Source organism: Lepidochelys olivacea, assembly GCF_965140295.1.
Source record: "Lepidochelys olivacea isolate rLepOli2 genome assembly, chromosome: 26".
NCBI lineage: Eukaryota > Metazoa > Chordata > Testudines > Cheloniidae > Lepidochelys > Lepidochelys olivacea.
Genome location: NC_140436.1, coordinates 12,775,927 through 12,794,409, shown reverse-complemented (window position 1 = coordinate 12,794,409; position 18,483 = coordinate 12,775,927). Strand labels below are relative to the sequence as shown.

Here is an 18,483-nt window from a genome sequence, read left to right as displayed (position 1 = left end):
GCATCAGCAAAGGAAACAAGAGAAACATTTGAACAGAGCAGCATGAAGTTAAGATTCCGACGACGATCAAAGCCCAATCTTCTTAGTAATGAGTGGTTGTTTTGGATCATAGCAGCAATGGGAAATGCCTATTATTAATGTATGGATTTCTTATGCCTGCAGGGGTAGGATAAAGACTACAAGTAAGGATCCTACATTATCCGGTTTTAAACTGACATTATTCTTGATCTTGGCCAAGAGGTATCTTTCTTGCAAACTGTATTCTCAAATGCTCTACAGTTAAATAATACAGTTACAAAGTTAAGGCCCAATTCTATAATTCCCAATCTTGGGTGAAATTCATCCCTGTACAGGGGGCCAATACAAGACCTATAGACTACTTAAATCCCCAAAATAGGGCTTAAGTGGTACAGACTTTGTGAGAAAGAGCCTCTGCACAGGAAGAAATCTCACCCTTAATGTCTGCAGAATTGGGCCCATTAATAAAGATAACAGAAGAGATACGTTAAGATGTATAGACCAGGAAGAAAAGGATCTTCTCGTGATGAGCGGACATATCCAAGAATGCAGGCAGCGGCATTGCCACTTGATATGATGTCACGTTCTAAACCAGCGTGTTCTAAAAACGTAACTGGAAATTGGACAACAGATTGCTAAAAGGCAGGAAAGCCCTGTTCAGAAGAAATGTGGTCAGGACTTTGGGTGAAATGTAAACAATGGAAACAGTGGTAAAGAGGCATTTACAGCAACGGTGGTGGACTATGAAAGGCAAGTAAAACTGTCTGAATAATTTGTTAATTTCAAGGAAAGGGCAAATACAGGAGGAGGTGCTGAATCAACTAAATAAAACAAGGAGAAGTTGTTAAACTGATAAGACCTTGTAAGGCCTTCCGAGCACCCTAACCTCTAGAGAACAAATATGGGAAGAAGGTCAGGTTCTGGTATAACCTTTAAAGTTAAAGGGAAAGGAGGATGGCCTGTTGATTATGGTACCGTACTGGGAGTTAGGAAATTTGGCCATGATGGGTGCTATTAAAAACCATAGTGAGAGAGAAAACCTCAGTGCCCTTTCTGGCTCTGCCTTGGACTTGCTAGTTCTTTGCTTCAGTTTCCCCATCTGAGAAATAGTGCTGATAAGATTGGCATGTTAGGGAGACCACCTCCCTAAAGAACTTTGCAGGCAAGATCCTCAGCTGGTATAAATCAGCTTAGCTGCATTTTGTTGTCTTCTCAGCTTGGAAAGAAGAGTTTGGGCACTACTGGAAATAAAAAATAACAGCTTCTATTGGCTTTGCCCCAACAAAGAATACCTTGTATCCTGAATAGACTCCTTTGAAACGACGACACAGCTCTGATAAAACAGTAACCATGCATGGATAACAAAATGCTAGCTCCTTAGTGTCCATGCCACTGTACTATACTATGGAGAGAGAGAAGCCTGAGTAGTGGAGCAGGGGGCTAAGAGCCTGATTCTTCAGCGTAAGTCATTAATTCTCACAGCCCCAGGTAGGTGATATTAGCTCCCTTTTTTACGGAACGGGAAACGGACACAGAGCAGTGCAGAGATTTGACCAAGGCCACCTGGAGAGTCAGTGGCAGAGTCAGGCATAAAACCCAGAAATTCCATGCATAGTCCAGGGAGCGGGTGCTACACAGGTTTGCTTCTTGCATAAATGCAAATAGCATTAATAACGTCCATTGTTCTTTTGTAATGTAAACTGAGATGGGAGTATATCAGCAAAGAAACTAGCAGTGACATGACAGGTCAGTTACTATGCTAATTATACACTATACAAATTGTATTATCCCAAATATCATTGGGGGGCGAATTAACAGGAGTGTTGTATGGAAGACACGGGAGGTAATTGTCCCGTTCTGCTCAGGGCTTGTGAGGCCTCAGCAGGAGTACTGTGTCCAATTCTTGGTCCCACACTTTAGGAAAGTTGTGGACAAATTGGAGAGTCCAGAGGAGAGCAACAAAAATGATCAAAGGTTTAGAAAACCTGCTCTGTGAGGAAAGGTTAAAAAAACTGGGCATGTTTAGTTCTGAGAAAAGAAGATGTGCGGAGGAAACGTGATAACAGTCTTGAAATATGTTAAGGGCTGTTATAACGAGGGGGGGATCAGTTGTTCTCCATGTCCACTGAACTTTGGACAGGAATTAATGGGCTTAATCTGCAGCAAGGGAGATCTAGGTTAGATATCAGGAAAAACTTTCTAGCTCCAAAGGTGGTTAAATTCTGGAACAATCCCCGTCATTGGAGGTCTTCAAGAACAAGATGGACACACACCTGTTGGGGTGGTCTAGGTTTATTTGATCCTGCCTCAGTGCAAGCAGACTCTTGAAGTCTTTTCCAGCCCTACATTTCTATGATTCTATAGACAAGCCCAATGCATCAAACAAAAATCTCAGCCTTACATCCTCTGCTGTGCCTAGCTAGAATGTTAACTAATGCTAATGTTTCTGATGCACACATCATACAGGATTCACTGAAATGGTTAATTATTTTATTTTTTACCACACAAAGTGTTTGAACTCCTACAGTCCCTTTCTAGTCCCACAATTTAGTCCATGTATAATTTTAGAACCAGTTTTATCTTGGCTCTAAGGAGCTTTGTCTGTATAGAGAAAATAAAATAGGGCATAGCTGTAATGTCCTCACAACGGAAGCGTTATAAGGTGCTCTGATGAATTTCTCATATGTGGGATGTAATTATTACTCCATTTATTTATCACCTTCTGCTCAGAAGACAGGTAGCTAGTGATTGAAAATAAAGAGCCAGAAGTAAAATCACTGGACCAGATTGTTAGCTCAGTTCCACCAATGTAAACCCACAATATTACCTTTAAAGTCAGTAGGCTGATGTAGGCGGAGCAGAGATCAGAATCTGGCTGATTACTGCCATTAGTGTGGGCTGAACACTAAATGGTTCTTGGAAGGCAAACCTATTCTATCAAACAGATTCAATCATGTTTAGCCCATACATTAACATTTTTGTTTCAGAGGGAGATTTCAAAGCACCTTGAAGACTTGCACATTTATTTATATAACTTGACGCCGTGTGGGCCAATGGATAGGCCACCAGAATGGGAGGCAAGATAAATGTTTTCTATTCCTGGCTCAGCTGATGACTCACTAGGTAAATCGGTGGTTCTCAAACTCTTTTTTTTTCGTGGACCATTGAAAATTGGTGAGGGTTTCGGCGGACCCGTTAATGATCTTTCCAAATGTTGTTTGTACCATTAGCTAACTATTGTAAGGCATTTTGATTAAAAGCACTGTATAAAAAAACCCTTCATAATAATTGTTTTTTTTTGTTATACAAATAAAAGCCCACAACTCATATTTTAATATCAGTAGTCTCACCTTTCTAATGCGATGGATGTGCCCTCTCCTCCCTGCCGTGGCAGCCCCTGAGCTGGGGCTGCGAAGAAGGTTGGGTGTCTCTCCCTCCCTCTCTCCCTCACTGCAGCAACCCTAACTGGGGCTGGGAAGGAAAGGGGGTCTCTCCCTGGCAGCCGCAGCCTGGAGCTGGGGAAAGTCACCTCTTTCTCTGGCCACCGCAGCCCTGCATGTCCCAAATTCCCCCCACCCCGTCTTCTCACTCCACTGCCCCCTCCCACCAACGCCTATTGCCCCCAAGGCCGCCACCTCACCTTACATGTGCGTCTTCTCGAGGTTCCAGGCACCTAATGAGTGGAGCCATGCCTGCGTGGCTCCACTAATTAGGTGGGTGGCCCTTCATTCTCTTGTGTGCGGCTGCCCAGGCATGCACCTTAGAGGGAACTATCCCCGGACCACGTGAGTGGAGCTTGTGGACCACCACAGTTTGAGAACTTCTGAAGTAAATCATTTAGACCCAAATCATTTTAGTTTTTTTCTATCACACCCACCACTGTAGTTTCTAAACCCTTTCCATGTAAACTAGAATGGCATGATGAACTGCCTGGAGCCTCCAAAGAGCCTTATTTAAACCATATGAAAGGGCTCACTCAGAAAGCACCCCTCTAGCACTGGGAGCTGTTTAACACCAGGCCAGTCGTAGGGTGCAGGATTTCTTTCTGGACTGTCGCTAGGAGCCAATGATCCCACTAAATAATAAGCTCTTCAGGGGAACGAGTGTGTCTTAATCGGTGTTTGCAGCTTGTAGATTCAGGGTGCTATAGAGATTATTTCGAATAACAATACTAGCTTTTGAATGTTGACAGTTGTGTCTATAATGGTCGGGAACATGCATATTCTATCCATCTAGCCATCCATTCGCTGGGACCATTTGCGTACTCCGGTGGGCTGCTTATATGGGAGCGCGTACGCTGGGACATTTCGCAGGCCAGGAGCTAAGGAGCTGTCTCCCAGCAGCCTCTACAAAGAAAAATCAGGTAAGTTTAAAGCCAATGTTATGTTAAGTTCCCCCTCTTACCTGCTGCTGTTTGTGGCATTTAGTTAGGGTAGCACCCCAAATTTATACGGGTGAGCCCAGGTCCTGAAACAGCTTAAGGGATCATGTTACTGCTGCTGTGCCCCAGGGAGGGGATGAGGCCCAGGAAGCAGCCCCATGTGGGCAATAGGCTCTGGGGAGGCTGGGGGGAAGCAGAGGGGTGGGAGGACGGTTGGAGGCTCTGGGTGGGGGGGGGTTGAGGGGAGAGCAGCCCCATGGAGGGGGTGGGAGGAGGGCTGGAGGCTCAGGGGGGGGGTTGAGGGGGAGCAGCCCCATGGAGGGGGTGGGAGGACGGTTGGAGGCTCTGGGTGGGGGGGGGTTGAGGGGAGAGCAGCCCCATGGAGGGGGTGGGAGGATGGCTGGAGGCTCGGGGGAGGTTGAGGGGGGAGCAGCCCCATGGAGGGGGTGGGAGGACGGTTGGAGGCTTGAGGGGGGTGGGAGGACGGTTGGAGGCTCGGGGGGTTGAGGGAGGAGCAGCCCCATAGAAGGGGTGGGAGGACGGTTGGAGGCTCTGGGGGCGGGTTGAGGGGGGAGCAGCCCCGTGGAAGGGGTGGGAGGACGGTTGGAGGCTCTGGGGGGGGGTTGAGGGGGGAGCAGCCCCGTGGAAGGGGTGGGAGGACGGTTGGAGGCTCTGGGGGGGGGGTTGAGGGGGGAGTGCCCCATGGAGGGGGTGGGAGGACGGTTGGAGGCTCTGGGGGGGAGCAGCCCCGTGGACGGGGGGGGAGGACGGTTGGAGGCTCTGGGGGGGAGTTGAGGGGGGAGCAGCCCCGTGGACGGGGGGGGAGGACGGTTGGAGGCTCTGGGGGGGGGTTGAGGGGGGAGTGCCCCATGGAGGGGGTGGGAGGACGGTTGGAAGCTCTGGAGGGGGGGAGTTGAGGGGGGAGCAGCCCCGTGGAAGGGGTGGGAGGATGGTTGGAGGCTCTGGGTGGGGGTTGAGGGGGGAGCAGCCCCATGGAAGGGGTGGGAGGATGGTTGGAGGCTCTGGGGGGGGGTTGAGGGGGGAGTGCCCCGTGGAGGGGGTGGGAGGACGGTTGGAGGCTCTGGGGGGGGTTGAGGGGGGAGCAGCCCCGTGGAGGGGGTGGGAGGACGGTTGGAGGCTCTGGGGGGGGTTGAGGGGGGAGCAGCCCCGTGGAGGGGGTGGGAGGACGGTTGGAGGCTCTGGGGGGCAGTTGAGGGGGGAGCAGCCCCGTGGACGGGGTGGGAGGACGGTTGGAGGCTCTGGGGGGGGGTTGAGGGGGGAGTGCCCCGTGGAGGGGGTGGGAGGACGGTTGGAGGCTCGGGGGGGGGGTTGAGGGGGGAGCAGCCCCGTGGACGGGGGGGAGGACGGTTGGAGGCTGGGTGGGGGTTGAGGGGGGAGTGCCCCATGGAGGGGGTGGGAGGACGGTTGGAGGCTCTGGGGGGGAGTTGAGGGGGGAGCAGCCCCGTGGACGGGGTGGGAGGACGGTTGGAGGCTCTGGGGGGGGTTGAGGGGGGAGTGCCCCATGGAGGGGGTGGGAGGACGGTTGGAAGCTCTGGAGGGGGGGAGTTGAGGGGGGAGCAGCCCCGTGGACGGGGGGGAGGACGGTTGGAGGCTCTGGGTGGGGGTTGAGGGGGGAGCAGCCCCATGGAGGGGGTGGGAGGATGGTTGGAGGCTCTGGGGGGGGTTGAGGGGGGAGTGCCCCGTGGAGGGGGTGGGAGGACGGTTGGAGGCTCTGGGGGGGGTGGAGGGGGTGGGAGGACGGTTGGAGGCTCTGGGGGGGGGGTTGAGGGGGGAGCAGCCCCGTGGAGGGGGTGTGAGGACGGTTGGAGGCTCGGGGGGGGTTGAGGGGGGAGTGCCCCGTGGAGGGGGGGGAGGACGGTTGGAGGCTCTGGGGGGGGGTTGAGGGGGGAGCAGCCCCGTGGACGGGGGGGAGGACGGTTGGAGGCTCGGTGGGGTTTGAAGGGGGAGTGCCCCGTGGAGGGGGTGGGAGGACGGTTGGAGGCTCTGGGGGGGGTTGAGGGGGGAGCAGCCCCGTGGGGGGGGGGAGCAGCCCCGTGGGGGGGGGGAGGACGGTTGGAGGCTGGGGGGGGGTTGAGGGGGGAGCAGCCCCGTGGAGGGGGAGGGAGGACGGTTGGAGGCTCTGGGGGGGGGTTGAGGGGGGAGCAGCCCCGTGGAGGGGGGGGGGAGGACGGTTGGAGGCTGGGGGGGTTTGAGGGGGGAGTGCCCCGTGGAGGGGGTGGGAGGACGGTTGGAGGCTCTGGGGGGGGGGTTGAGGGGGGAGCAGCCCCGTGGAGGGGGAGGGAGGACGGTTGGAGGCTCTGGGGGGGGGTTGAGGGGGGAGCAGCCCCGTGGAGGGGGGGGGAGGACGGTTGGAGGCTGGGGGGGGTTGAGGGGGGAGCAGCCCCGTGGACGGGGTGGGAGGACGGTTGGAGGCTCTGGGGGGGGGTTGAGGGGGGAGTGTCCCGTGGACGGGTGGGAGGACGGTTGGAGGCTCTGGGGGGGGGTTGAGGGGGGAGTGTCCCGTGGACGGGGTGGGAGGACGGTTGGAGGCTCTGGGGGGGGGTTGAGGGGGGAGCAGCCCCGTGCAGGGGGTGGGAGGACGGTTGGAGGCTGGGGGGGGGTTGAGGGGGGAGCAGCCCCGTGGAGGGGGTGGGAGGACGGTTGGAGGCTGGGGGGGGGGGTTGAGGGGGGAGCAGCCCCGTGCAGGGGGTGGGAGGACGGTTGGAGGCTGGGGGGGGGGGGTTGAGGGGGGAGCAGCCCCGTGGAGGGGGAGGGAGGACGGTTGGAGGCTCTGGGGGGGAGTTGAGGGGGGAGCAGCCCCGTGGACGGGGTGGGAGGACGGTTGGAGGCTCTGGGGGGGGTTGAGGGGGGAGTGCCCCATGGAGGGGGTGGGAGGACGGTTGGAAGCTCTGGAGGGGGGGAGTTGAGGGGGGAGCAGCCCCGTGGACGGGGGGGAGGACGGTTGGAGGCTCTGGGTGGGGGTTGAGGGGGGAGCAGCCCCATGGAGGGGGTGGGAGGATGGTTGGAGGCTCTGGGGGGGGTTGAGGGGGGAGTGCCCCGTGGAGGGGGTGGGAGGACGGTTGGAGGCTCTGGGGGGGGTGGAGGGGGTGTGAGGACGGTTGGAGGCTCTGGGGGGGGGTTGAGGGGGGAGCAGCCCCGTGGAGGGGGGGGGAGGACGGTTGGAGGCTCTGGGGGGGGGGTTGAGGGGGGAGCAGCCCCGTGGACGGGGGGGAGGACGGTTGGAGGCTGGGTGGGGTTTGAAGGGGGAGTGCCCCGTGGAGGGGGTGGGAGGACGGTTGGAGGCTCTGGGGGGGGTTGAGGGGGGAGGGAGCAGCCCCGTGGGGGGGGGGGGAGGACGGTTGGAGGCTGGGGGGGGGTTGAGGGGGGAGCAGCCCCGTGGAGGGGGAGGGAGGACGGTTGGAGGCTCTGGGGGGGGGGGGTTGAGGGGGGAGCAGCCCCGTGGAGGGGGAGGGAGGACGGTTGGAGGCTCTGGGGGGGGGGTTGAGGGGGGAGCAGCCCCGTGGAGGGGGGGGGAGGACGGTTGGAGGCTGGGGGGGGGTTGAGGGGGGAGCAGCCCCGTGGAGGGGGAGGGAGGACGGTTGGAGGCTCTGGGGGGGGGGGGTTGAGGGGGGAGCAGCCCCGTGGAGGGGGAGGGAGGACGGTTGGAGGCTCTGGGGGGGGGGTTGAGGGGGGAGCAGCCCCGTGGGGGGGGGGGGAGGACGGTTGGAGGCTGGGGGGGGGTTGAGGGGGGAGCAGCCCCGTGGAGGGGGAGGGAGGACGGTTGGAGGCTCTGGGGGGGGGGGTTGAGGGGGGAGCAGCCCCGTGGAGGGGGAGGGAGGACGGTTGGAGGCTCTGGGGGGGGGTTGAGGGGGGAGCAGCCCCGTGGAGGGGGGGGGAGGACGGTTGGAGGCTGGGGGGGGGTTGAGGGGGGAGCAGCCCCGTGGACGGGGTGGGAGGACGGTTGGAGGCTCTGGGGGGGGGGTTGAGGGGGGAGCAGCCCCGTGCAGGGGGTGGGAGGACGGTTGGAGGCTGGGGGGGGGGTTGAGGGGGGAGCAGCCCCGTGGAGGGGGTGGGAGGACGGTTGGAGGCTGGGGGGGGTTGAGGGGGGGCGCTAAGCCCCTGAGGGAGGAGCGTGGCGGGGCCGCCGCGGCGCCAGGGGGCGCTGGATCGCGGGGGCTCGATCCCGGGCGCTCGGACTCTCCCTGCGGCCGGTCCGACAGGGCCCGCTCGCCGCCTCGCCGGGACATGGCCGCCGCCATCAGCGCCGGCATCCTGGGCCGTGGCCGAGGCCACAGGGTGAGGGGGGCTCAGGGCCGTGGCAGGGCCCCCCCGCGTTGGGGAGGGGGCTCAGGGGGCTCAGGGCCGTGGCAGGGGGCCCCCCCTGTTGGGGAGGGGGCTCAGGGCCGTGGCAGGGGGCCCCCCCGCGTTGGGGAGGGGGCTCAGGGCCGTGGCAGGGGGCCCCCCCCGCGTTGGGGAGGGGGCTCAGGGCCGTGGCAGGGGGCCCCCCCGCGTTGGGGAGGGGGCTCAGGGCCGTGGCAGGGGGCCCCCCCCGCGTTGGGGAGGGGGCTCAGGGCCGTGGCAGGGGCCCCCCCCCGCGTTGGGGAGGGGGCTCAGGGCCGTGGCAGGGGGCCCCCCCCGCGTTGGGGAGGGGGCTCAGGGCCGTGGCAGGGGGCCCCCCCCGCGTTGGGGAGGGGGCTCAGGGCCGTGGCAGGGGGCCCCCCCCGCGTTGGGGAGGGGGCTCAGGGCCGTGGCAGGGGGCCCCCCCCGCGTTGGGGAGGGGGCTCAGGGCCGTGGCAGGGCCCCCCCCCCGCGTTGGGGAGGGGGCTCAGGGCCGTGGCAGGGCCCCCCCCCCCGCGTTGGGGAGGGGGCTCAGGGCCGTGGCAGGGCCCCCCCCCCCGCGTTGGGGAGGGGGCTCAGGGCCGTGGCAGGGCCCCCCCCCCCGCGTTGGGGAGGGGGCTCAGGGCCGTGGCAGGGGGCCCCCCCCGCGTTGGGGAGGGGGCTCAGGGCCGTGGCAGGGGGCCCCCCCCGCGTTGGGGAGGGGGCTCAGGGCCGTGGCAGGGGGCCCCCCCCGCGTTGGGGAGGGGGCTCAGGGCCGTGGCAGGGGGCCCCCCCCGCGTTGGGGAGGGGGCTCAGGGCCGTGGCAGGGGGCCCCCCCCGCGTTGGGGAGGGGGCTCAGGGCCGTGGCAGGGGGCCCCCCCCGCGTTGGGGAGGGGGCTCAGGGCCGTGGCAGGGGGCCCCCCCCGCGTTGGGGAGGGGGCTCAGGGCCGTGGCAGGGGGCCCCCCCCGCGTTGGGGAGGGGGCTCAGGGCCGTGGCAGGGGGCCCCCCCCGCGTTGGGGAGGGGGCTCAGGGCCGTGGCAGGGGGCCCCCCCCGCGTTGGGGAGGGGGCTCAGGGCCGTGGCAGGGGGCCCCCCCCGCGTTGGGGAGGGGGCTCAGGGCCGTGGCAGGGGGCCCCCCCCGCGTTGGGGAGGGGGCTCAGGGCCGTGGCAGGGCCCCCCCCCGCGTTGGGGAGGGGCTCAGGGCCGTGGCAGGGGGCCCCCCCCGCGTTGGGGAGGGGGCTCAGGGCCGTGGCAGGGGCCCCCCCCGCGTTGGGGAGGGGGCTCAGGGCCGTGGCTCTTGCACTGTCCCTCTGTTAAGCCATGTGTGGTGTCGATGCAACCACTGGACACGCCACCCCCCATCGGACTCTGCTGTCGCTGACCCCTCAGCGGGGCTCTGGGAGCCATGAATCCTCAGTTCTCACAGTGCCTTGCCCAGCCAGGCCTCCAGCCCTGAGAGCTGGCTTCCTGGCCCTTCTGCAGCACAAACCGTTCTTGCCCCTTCCCCGCCTGCCTGCAATTTTATCTGTGACGATATTGTCCCTTTTCTATGTTTCTTCTGACTGCTAGATCCTTCTGCTGTGCCGCACATGGAGAACGTTTGCTTCACAGACTGATGGGGAAGCCAGGGTGATGCAGGTCCTCAAAGAAAAATTCCCTCAGGCTTCGGCCATCAAAGTAGTGGATATATCAGGTAAGTAGAATCGTACAGGCGGGATCTGTTTTATGGTTTGTGAGGGACGCAAAGACAACTTCCAGCTGTGACCAACGTAGCTCAGCTTTCGTGATCTGGTCCGGCCAACGTGTCAGCTTACCCGATGGCTTCCATGTAGGGACCAGGAGTGTCCAGGTTCAAGTCTCAGCTGCGGGGTCTGATCTGCTTTTCCAGAGCATCGAGAACAGGGATTTTTGTTTTCTGGGAACTGTCTTATAAACTGCTATAAACCCTCCTCTTCATTGTACCTATTCTCTCTAGGTAGTCTCCATCATGGTTTTATAATATAGGCCTTGTCTACACTGACTTCCAAACATGACTGTCTTTGCCTCTGCTAAGTGCTAAGTTTAACATCATTTTCTAGTGTAGACACACTCAGGATTTATCAGAGTTGAAAAAATCCTTGCCCCCCACTGCTAGCAACCCGGGTAACAAATTGTGGCTATTATTTATAGATAGCTGATAAATAAGGAGACAAAATTGTTGCCCGTGGGAACTTAAAAATCATGGAAGAATGATCTTGTGATTAGAGTACAGGGCTGCAAGACAGGAGATCTAAGTCCAATTCGCAACTCTGTCACAGACCCATTTTGTGTCCTTGAGCAAGTCATGTCATTTCTGCCTCGGACTATGTCTACACTGATGCTGGGAGGTGTGATTCCTAGTCTGGGTAGACAGACTCGTCCTAGCTCTGCTTGAACTAGCATGGTAAAAATAGCAGTGTGGATGTTGTGGCAAGGGCAACTGCTCGGGCTAGCCACCTGAGCTCAGACCCAGGTGGTCAGGCAGGCTTGGCCCTCGGGTGGCTAGCCTGAACCACCACCCGTCCACACTGCTCATCAGAACACTTTCCTCCAGAGCTTGGAATGAAACCCACGATTCCTGGGTTTCACCATTCCTTTGCTGTCCGTAAAGTGAACCCCACTGGCAAACTGTCTCATCTCCCTCAAGTGCTTGACTATGTAGAGGATGACAACCTACTATTGCTATCAGTTACTCTGTTAGCTCAGGTGGCAGAGTTCTGTGTGGTGGAGCTAAAGGTTCCAACTCTGCTGATAAACCACGTGGCTGTCAATGATGGAATTTCTGTGAGTTTCTTTTTTTCAATTTGTTTTTCAAAAACTAAGAAAAATCCAGCGTCAGTGTGTTGTGTGTGTAAATGCCAGAGTTAAGGTTGCCTGTGAAACCTTAATTCAGCCCCCTTGTGTGCTTGCATTATGACCATAGTCATCCCGTCCCGGCCGCCCCCCCCCCGACTCCTCCCTCATTTAGTGCACAGGCTGGACATGCCCTGGCAATGAATCAGGATTATGTAGGGAAGGAGGCTATTGTCTGTAGGATCTCTGCCTCAAATATTGCAGAAGTTAGAAGGTGTGTAGGGAATGAGGTAGGGGATTGCAGGAAGAGAAAGGCGGTCTCATGGGTAAGGTGCCCTGGAATGTGCCTCTGCCACACAGTTTCTATATGATGCTGGGCAAGTCACTTAAACAACTTTTCAGAGGCGGTCACGAATGGTGTGTTTCTTGATACCCTACTTGAGACCTTGTGGTCCAGTTTTCCGATGTACTGAGCACTCACAGCTACAACTGAAGTCATTGGGAGCTGTGCTTAGAACATATATGATGCTGTGTAATGCTAAATAGTTTCAAAAAGCCAGTCCTAAACATCTCAATTTGAGCACCCAAATTAGTGGATACTTTTGACCTTTAATCTCTCTGTGCGTCAGTTGCACTTCTTTAAAAGAGAACTCCCTCATCTCTCAGGGGTGTTGTGAAAACAAATTCATTCATGTTTGTGTGGGTTTGAGTAGTGTGTAGTAAATAGGGCCTATGGCCACTGAATTACAAAGATAACAAAAAATATTGAATAGCTTCTCACACAGTGAGCAGTGCCCATTCTGAGCACTGAGTGAGGCATGGGTTTTGTGGGTGGAAAAAATAGAATGTGATCCTGTAATTAAAGACAGGATGTAAAGACACAATGTATATGCACAAAGGGAGTGAATTCAGGTTAAAGAGGCAGTCTTCAATCTGGCATTTCCTAACTTTTGAGAGCTTGACTTTGCAACCTTAATGTTCTTTTAACGTAGTTTGTGTGTGTGTAACATTGCGTAGTCTAGTGATTCTCAATCTTTTCCATACTCAGACCTCCACCCTAGGACTTCGCTTCCATCTACGCAGGACCTCCCTTTGGTTTAGCAATAAGGGAAGTGAAACTGATTAGCCTGACTTAATTGTATAAGCTTAAATACTTTTCACAATTTATGGGTTTGGTTTTTTTTTTAAGGAAGACTTTACAGCTTTCAGACATGCAGCATACGCTAGTAATTTGGACAAGGAAATCTGTTTAAATGACCTTTCCTGCCAATGCCCCTTAAACAATAATCAATCTGTATACTGCATACAATTGTAATGACTAAGACACTGATATAATCAATGTAATTTTGTTTTAAAGGCGGCTGTGGAGCAATGTATGAAATTCATATAGAATCTGAAGAATTTAAAGAAAAGAGAATTGTCCAGCAACATCAGATGGTTAATCAGGTAAGTTGTGTGGTGGGATCTGGAAGGGCAATGATACTCCTTTGTAATAACCATTGGTGTATTAATTCCACCTTTTGGAGTGTGGGAACTTTCCTACAAAAACTAAATATGTGCTGATGAAGTGGGGGGATTATTTCGGGGTATGTCCAGGACAGTTTGCCATTACCTGGCCAAAACCACTGCCAAAGGTGTTCTCTTAGTTATAGCTAACAGTTTCAGGACTTGGTACAACAGGGTGTGGAGACCCCACAACCCAATTAATTTCAATGTGTGTAGAGCAGATTTAGGAGCTTAAGGATTAGGTTTTGAATGTTGACTTTCCCACACCATCAATAACAGATTTCTCAGGGTTATTCTGTGTGGGGAGAAACCACCTGATCAGACATAGAAAAGCTATAGGAGACAAAGACCTGTTGGATCATCTAACCCAACCCCTTACTACTGTAGGATTCTTCCCTATGGGATTGTCTCCAGTCTAGTTCAAAAATGACCCAAGTGATGTGGCTTTCAGAACTTCCCTTGGGATGGGAGGTGCATTACACACAATCCCATATCAGAAAAAGTGTCCTGACAGTTTCCCTTTCTTAAATTGCTCCCAGTTTTATCTCCTTGCACCTCCCAAATGGTTCTGCTTTGCAAGGGGTCTTATACACTACTATAGTCTCCTTGCATGATTATCATAGAATAGACTATCAGGGTTGGAAGGGACCTCAGGAGGTCATCTAGTCCAACCCCCTGCTCAAAGCAGGACCAATCCCCAACTAAATTATCCCAGCCAGGGCTTTGTCAAGCTTGACCTTAAAAACCTCAAAGGAAGGAGATTCCAGCACCTCCCTAGGTAACCCATTCCAGTGCTTCACCACCCTCCTAGTGAAAAAGTTTTTCCTAATATCCAACCTAAACCTCCCCCACTGCAACTTGAGACCCTTACTCCTCGTTCTGTCATCAGCTACCACTGAGAACAGTCTTGCTCCATCCTCTTTAGAACCCATCGAGGAGAAGGCAGCTGGAAATAAGTTCCAACAAACCTGCAGGCACCCTAGCAAAACTAATAGATGGCTAGTGGTAAAGTTGGGGCTAAGGAGGATGTGGACCTTACAAATACCACCCCCACAACCCTCCTGATTTGTCCCATTACAAAACTTAGATGTCTCAAAATCTAAATGTTCATTAATAACTATAGTGCCCAATTGTGTGATAAGGACTCTATGCATAGGACTGTTCCTTGTCCTGAAAAGCTTACAACTGAATGTAAGGTGCTCAATACATTGAATTCAAAAAGCTTAAATTGTAGACTTGTGTGGTATATGCAGAAAGATTTTAATTGATATAACCTTAAACTTGGATTGCATGTGTTCCACACTCATTGGTCTAGGTTGATTGGAAAGAACATTCCTAGCACCATGTCCTTTCCTCTGAGGGTTGCCTTGGGTTTTCTTACAAAGGTGTTTAGACCAGTGGTTCTTTACCTTGCACCTCCACTTACCCCTGTCTGTGCCCCTACCCTGCTAGACTGGGGACGCGGACAGGAGTAAGGGAGCCGAGGCTGGGGCTGAGGCCGGCGGCCTGGGCTTGGGCCCCAGCTGCGTCCCCCGGAACATTCCTCTGTGCCCCCTAAGGAACCTCTGATTTAGACTGACCTAATAACACTTTAAAGAGGCATAGGAACTTGAAGTCTATAAGCGTAGTTTTGCGCTATCCAGAATTCTGTTGAAATGAAAGCAGTTACTTTGAGGAAAAGAAAGAGGTAATTATTCTTTATAAAATTCCTACCTGATGCATGTACTTCCTACAACTCTCATTTCTTTAACTTGAAGCAACTTCTTCAAAGTAATTCAGTTTCTGAAATCTGATTTAGTGCCATTTCTTGTGAACTCTTGTCTGGCATCAGGGCTAGGACCACTAGACAGACCACCAAAACACTACAGACCTGGTTTTAGCTGAAGTGATAACCTGGCAGTGAAAGGCTCTTTTGTCATCATCAATCCCCCTTTTCTGGAATAGGGAGCAATGCAGAATAGCTGGAGGCTCCACATCTAATTGGCTAATTTATGGAGACCAAGCAAACTGGGTTAACTACTGCATGTGGTTGAGTTTTTGAGACATTCTTTAAGAGGAATTGCAATGAATTCACAATGTACTGGATCATTCTAGCAGCCTGAGAGTTTTTCCCTCTGTCCCTTTTAAGGAATAAAAACAAGATGGCTACATCAAGGAAGTATTCACCTAAAATCATGCTGTTAATTTGTCTCATTCAGTTTCAAGTGAGGAAGTCTCTCCCCTCCTGCCCAGTACCAAGTAACAGACCAGGGTCCAAAATCAGTGCTTGCATAAGGAACAACTGCTGTTCTACCATTATCTTTATAATGGTATTGTGGGCCATCTGCCTCTACCACAGACTTCTGTTCGGTTGTGCTCAGTTGAGTTGCTTTTGTGTAGCTTTGTTCAAAGACTTGTTTAATTTCTTATTTTAGGCACTAAGTGAAGAAATTAAAGCAATGCATGGACTACGGATATTCACATCTATTCCAAAGCACTGAAGATTAACCAGGCAGCATGGTTAGAAACATGGGAGGAGATAGGACAGGAAGCTTGTATTTTTTGGATTATGGACTTGTTTATCTTTAAATAATCAATATTTAATGGTCGTAAAATAAGGACAGTAAGTATTTCAGAAGCTATTTAAAGAGAGCCTATTTCATGTTTATTTAATTTTAACTTGTAGATTGATTTCTTATCCGTTCATAAAGTATGCCAAATCTTAGTTGGTTACTTTATCAAAAAACTAATCCCTGTAAGTCAAGGATGGAACTGGAATTCCATGGTTTGTGGCGCATGCTGCAGAGAGAAGTACGGGCTTCCAAAGTATCTTTCAGTACTAACATCTAGTGGAAAAGGACCACAACCGTGGTGATTCTACGAAGAGATCACGAACTAAAAAAAACAAAATAATAATCCCTGTTTTTGCTGTCTACTTGCCTAGTGTTCTGTTGTAGCGAGGAAACTAGCTTACAAAGAAATTATTTCAGAGGCTGTATAGTCCCCTATTCAATGTGCCTTCTCAGTCAATCATCTTACTTCAAACATGGCTTTGTAAGAGAAGCTTGCAGGATAATCCTGAGCTGTCTGGCACAGCTACTGTATATGAAATTAAGACTGTTTCTTAATAAATGAAAGGCTTTAAGTTACATTACTTCAGTGTAATGTCTTTGAAAGGATAAGGTGCCCAGGTTTCCTACTGGGCAAAACTCAAGGCATGATGCTCGGCGTCTGAATTATGAGGATCACCTTTCCTTCATGGCATGTGTGAAAGTGCTTGTTTTACTCAAACTCCTATGAAGTGTCAATGTTTGTCTTTGATAAGGATCTGTTATTCAGCTTTTAGTTGGGCATGTCTATGCCTTAAGTTCAAGCTTTCTCATGGCAGATTTAATTGTACCTCAGCCAGTTAATTGTTAGCTATTAAAATGAGAAATTAAGTTTTATTAAGGTTTTATTGCATTATAAGTAATTATACATTCATATTTTTGAGGAGCAATGACTTTTCTGGTAAGTATATTAGTCAGTGACAGATGCTTGGTAAGCATGGAGGAATAGTAACTGTAGTTAGGTAAGCCAAATCCTTGCACCTTGATGCTGTTTTTTTTAAATTAACAATCCATATAGTAAGTAGAACACTGACTAGAGGAGCACTAAATTACCCCTGCGTGGCAGGATTTTAGAAGGTTGGAGTCTAGCTTCTTCCTCTGCTAGGGCCACCTGTTATCAGGCAGGGAAGTAGAGGTGCAAAGTATTGCACCTACTGAAGGATTTTCCTTACTATTTATTTTGCAACTGCTGCAAGGCATGCTGCTGGTTTAATGGACATTAGTTACTGTTATTTAAATAGCAAGAGATTTCAGTTATGTCCTACCTACCAAGACTGAGGTGTTGCACTAAAACCTCTCTACTTAACTGATAGCATGTTTGCAGGTGAGTGCTTCTTGATTCATGAAACAAACAGGACTAAATACATAATGTGTCTTGGGAATGTAAATTCTGAAATGCATAAGATGTCTGTTGTTTTAAGTAGCTATTTTAATCAACATACACACTTTAAATATTTCTGTACTGCTTTAGTTTGGGAGTGGTATAGCCATGCTGGCCCAGTAATATCTTATCTTTTTACTGGACCAACTTCTGTTAAAAATATTACCTCACCCAACTTGTTTCTAATGAAATTTTAGGGCCTACCTGGATGATTACTGCAGTGCAGGGTGCTGTCTCGTAAAGCTTCATGGAAGTAGTTGTTGAGGAGAGCTGTAGCTAGTAGCGAGTAACTGGAAATATCTCATTAGTTACTGCCCTAAAGTTATTGATGCAAAGAACTTGTTTATAGAGGCTGTGAGGCTTTTTTTTTTCTATGTAACTTTCATCAGAACTCTGGTGCCCATGTGTCTATTATTGCAGTCATTACATTTTGTTTGAAGAGCCTGAGGTAGGCCTAACTCAGCCACCTCATGCAACAATTTTGAAAAATATCCCATCAAAACCGCTTCTGTTCAACAATAGCAGAGGCTAAGAGCCTTTACAGTGATACAGTTCAGCTCTTCTGCAGCAGCTTCAGTTTATACAATGGAAAACTTTTTTCCATAGTAGTAAATATCAACTGAAGTACTTTGCACATCTATAGCACATTTCTTGGGAGGACAGACACTGCTTCAAAGGTATTACCAACCCCTCTATGATCACTTGACATATTTGGGAAACAGAGAAAAGATTAAGTTGCCCAATCTCATGCAGGAAGCATAGGGCAAAGCCAGGACTAGAACTCTGCTAAATCTTCTGCCTGTCCTTAAAATATGTTACTAGGAGCCAGAAGCAGACTGATACACCGGCTGTAGACAAACAGTCCAAACAATTTAAGTTAAAGTAGAGCACATTGCCTGTAGATAGAGTCCTGGTTTTCCCACTCAGTGTTGTTAACTTCAATTGTAAGTTTCTACAGCTGCATTTCTATAGAATTTCCACGACTATTTCCTTAAGATCTGTAACAGGCCTTTTTGAAAATTTTACCCTTTCCCTGAAAGTGACTTTTCTTTTTTTGGATAAAGCACGATCTGCTGTTTAAGGTGTTTCTGAAAAGGTGCTTCACGTCTTCATACTGCTAGAAAGGAGATGCAACATAAGATACTAGTATGAAGTGTTCCATCAGCTTTCCAAAATGAACAAATACTGAATTCCCACTACACTTCCCTTCCCTGAACATTTAACTGTGGAGGTGACAGCTGCAAACAGAGAACATCATTGTTACAGTATAAAGAAAAAGAGTAAGAAGCAATGAACAAACACTATACAAAGCTATCGCTACACTGCAGAGACTGACAATCATTTGTGCTTGTTGTAACTGGTATAAGTCTGTAGGTTAAAATCCCTTATAGCCTCAGTGTTTTCACCTGTTTAAACCAGAAAAGCATTTGAATACCACATGCTTTATTATTTGATTGAATGGAAGTTACAAAAGTAGATAC

At 52.6% G+C, this 18,483-nt stretch overlaps 1 protein-coding gene across 1 annotated transcript; it reads left to right on the top strand.

Moving 5' to 3' along the window:
- The first annotated feature begins 8,544 nt into the window (after positions 1–8,544).
- BOLA3 (bolA family member 3) lies at positions 8,545–16,161 on the top strand. Its single transcript, XM_084614945.1, has 4 exons — positions 8,545–8,695; positions 10,286–10,409; positions 12,885–12,973; positions 15,448–16,161. The coding sequence occupies exons 1-4, from the start codon at positions 8,645–8,647 to the stop codon at positions 15,511–15,513; spliced, it is 330 nt and encodes a 109-aa protein (XP_084471071.1). The 5' UTR covers positions 8,545–8,644; the 3' UTR covers positions 15,514–16,161.
- The last annotated feature ends 2,322 nt before the right edge of the window (positions 16,162–18,483 follow it).

Excerpts from the sequence above, each read along its gene's own strand:
- BOLA3 (XM_084614945.1), top strand. The coding sequence starts at position 8,645 with ATGGCCGCCGCCATCAGCGCCGGCATCCTGGGCCGTGGCCGAGGCCAC. Across the intron at positions 8,696-10,285 it reads GCCGTGGCCGAGGCCACAGG|ATCCTTCTGCTGTGCCGCAC; the intron begins GTGAGGGGGGCT and ends TCTGACTGCTAG. Across the intron at positions 12,974-15,447 it reads AACATCAGATGGTTAATCAG|GCACTAAGTGAAGAAATTAA; the intron begins GTAAGTTGTGTG and ends TTCTTATTTTAG.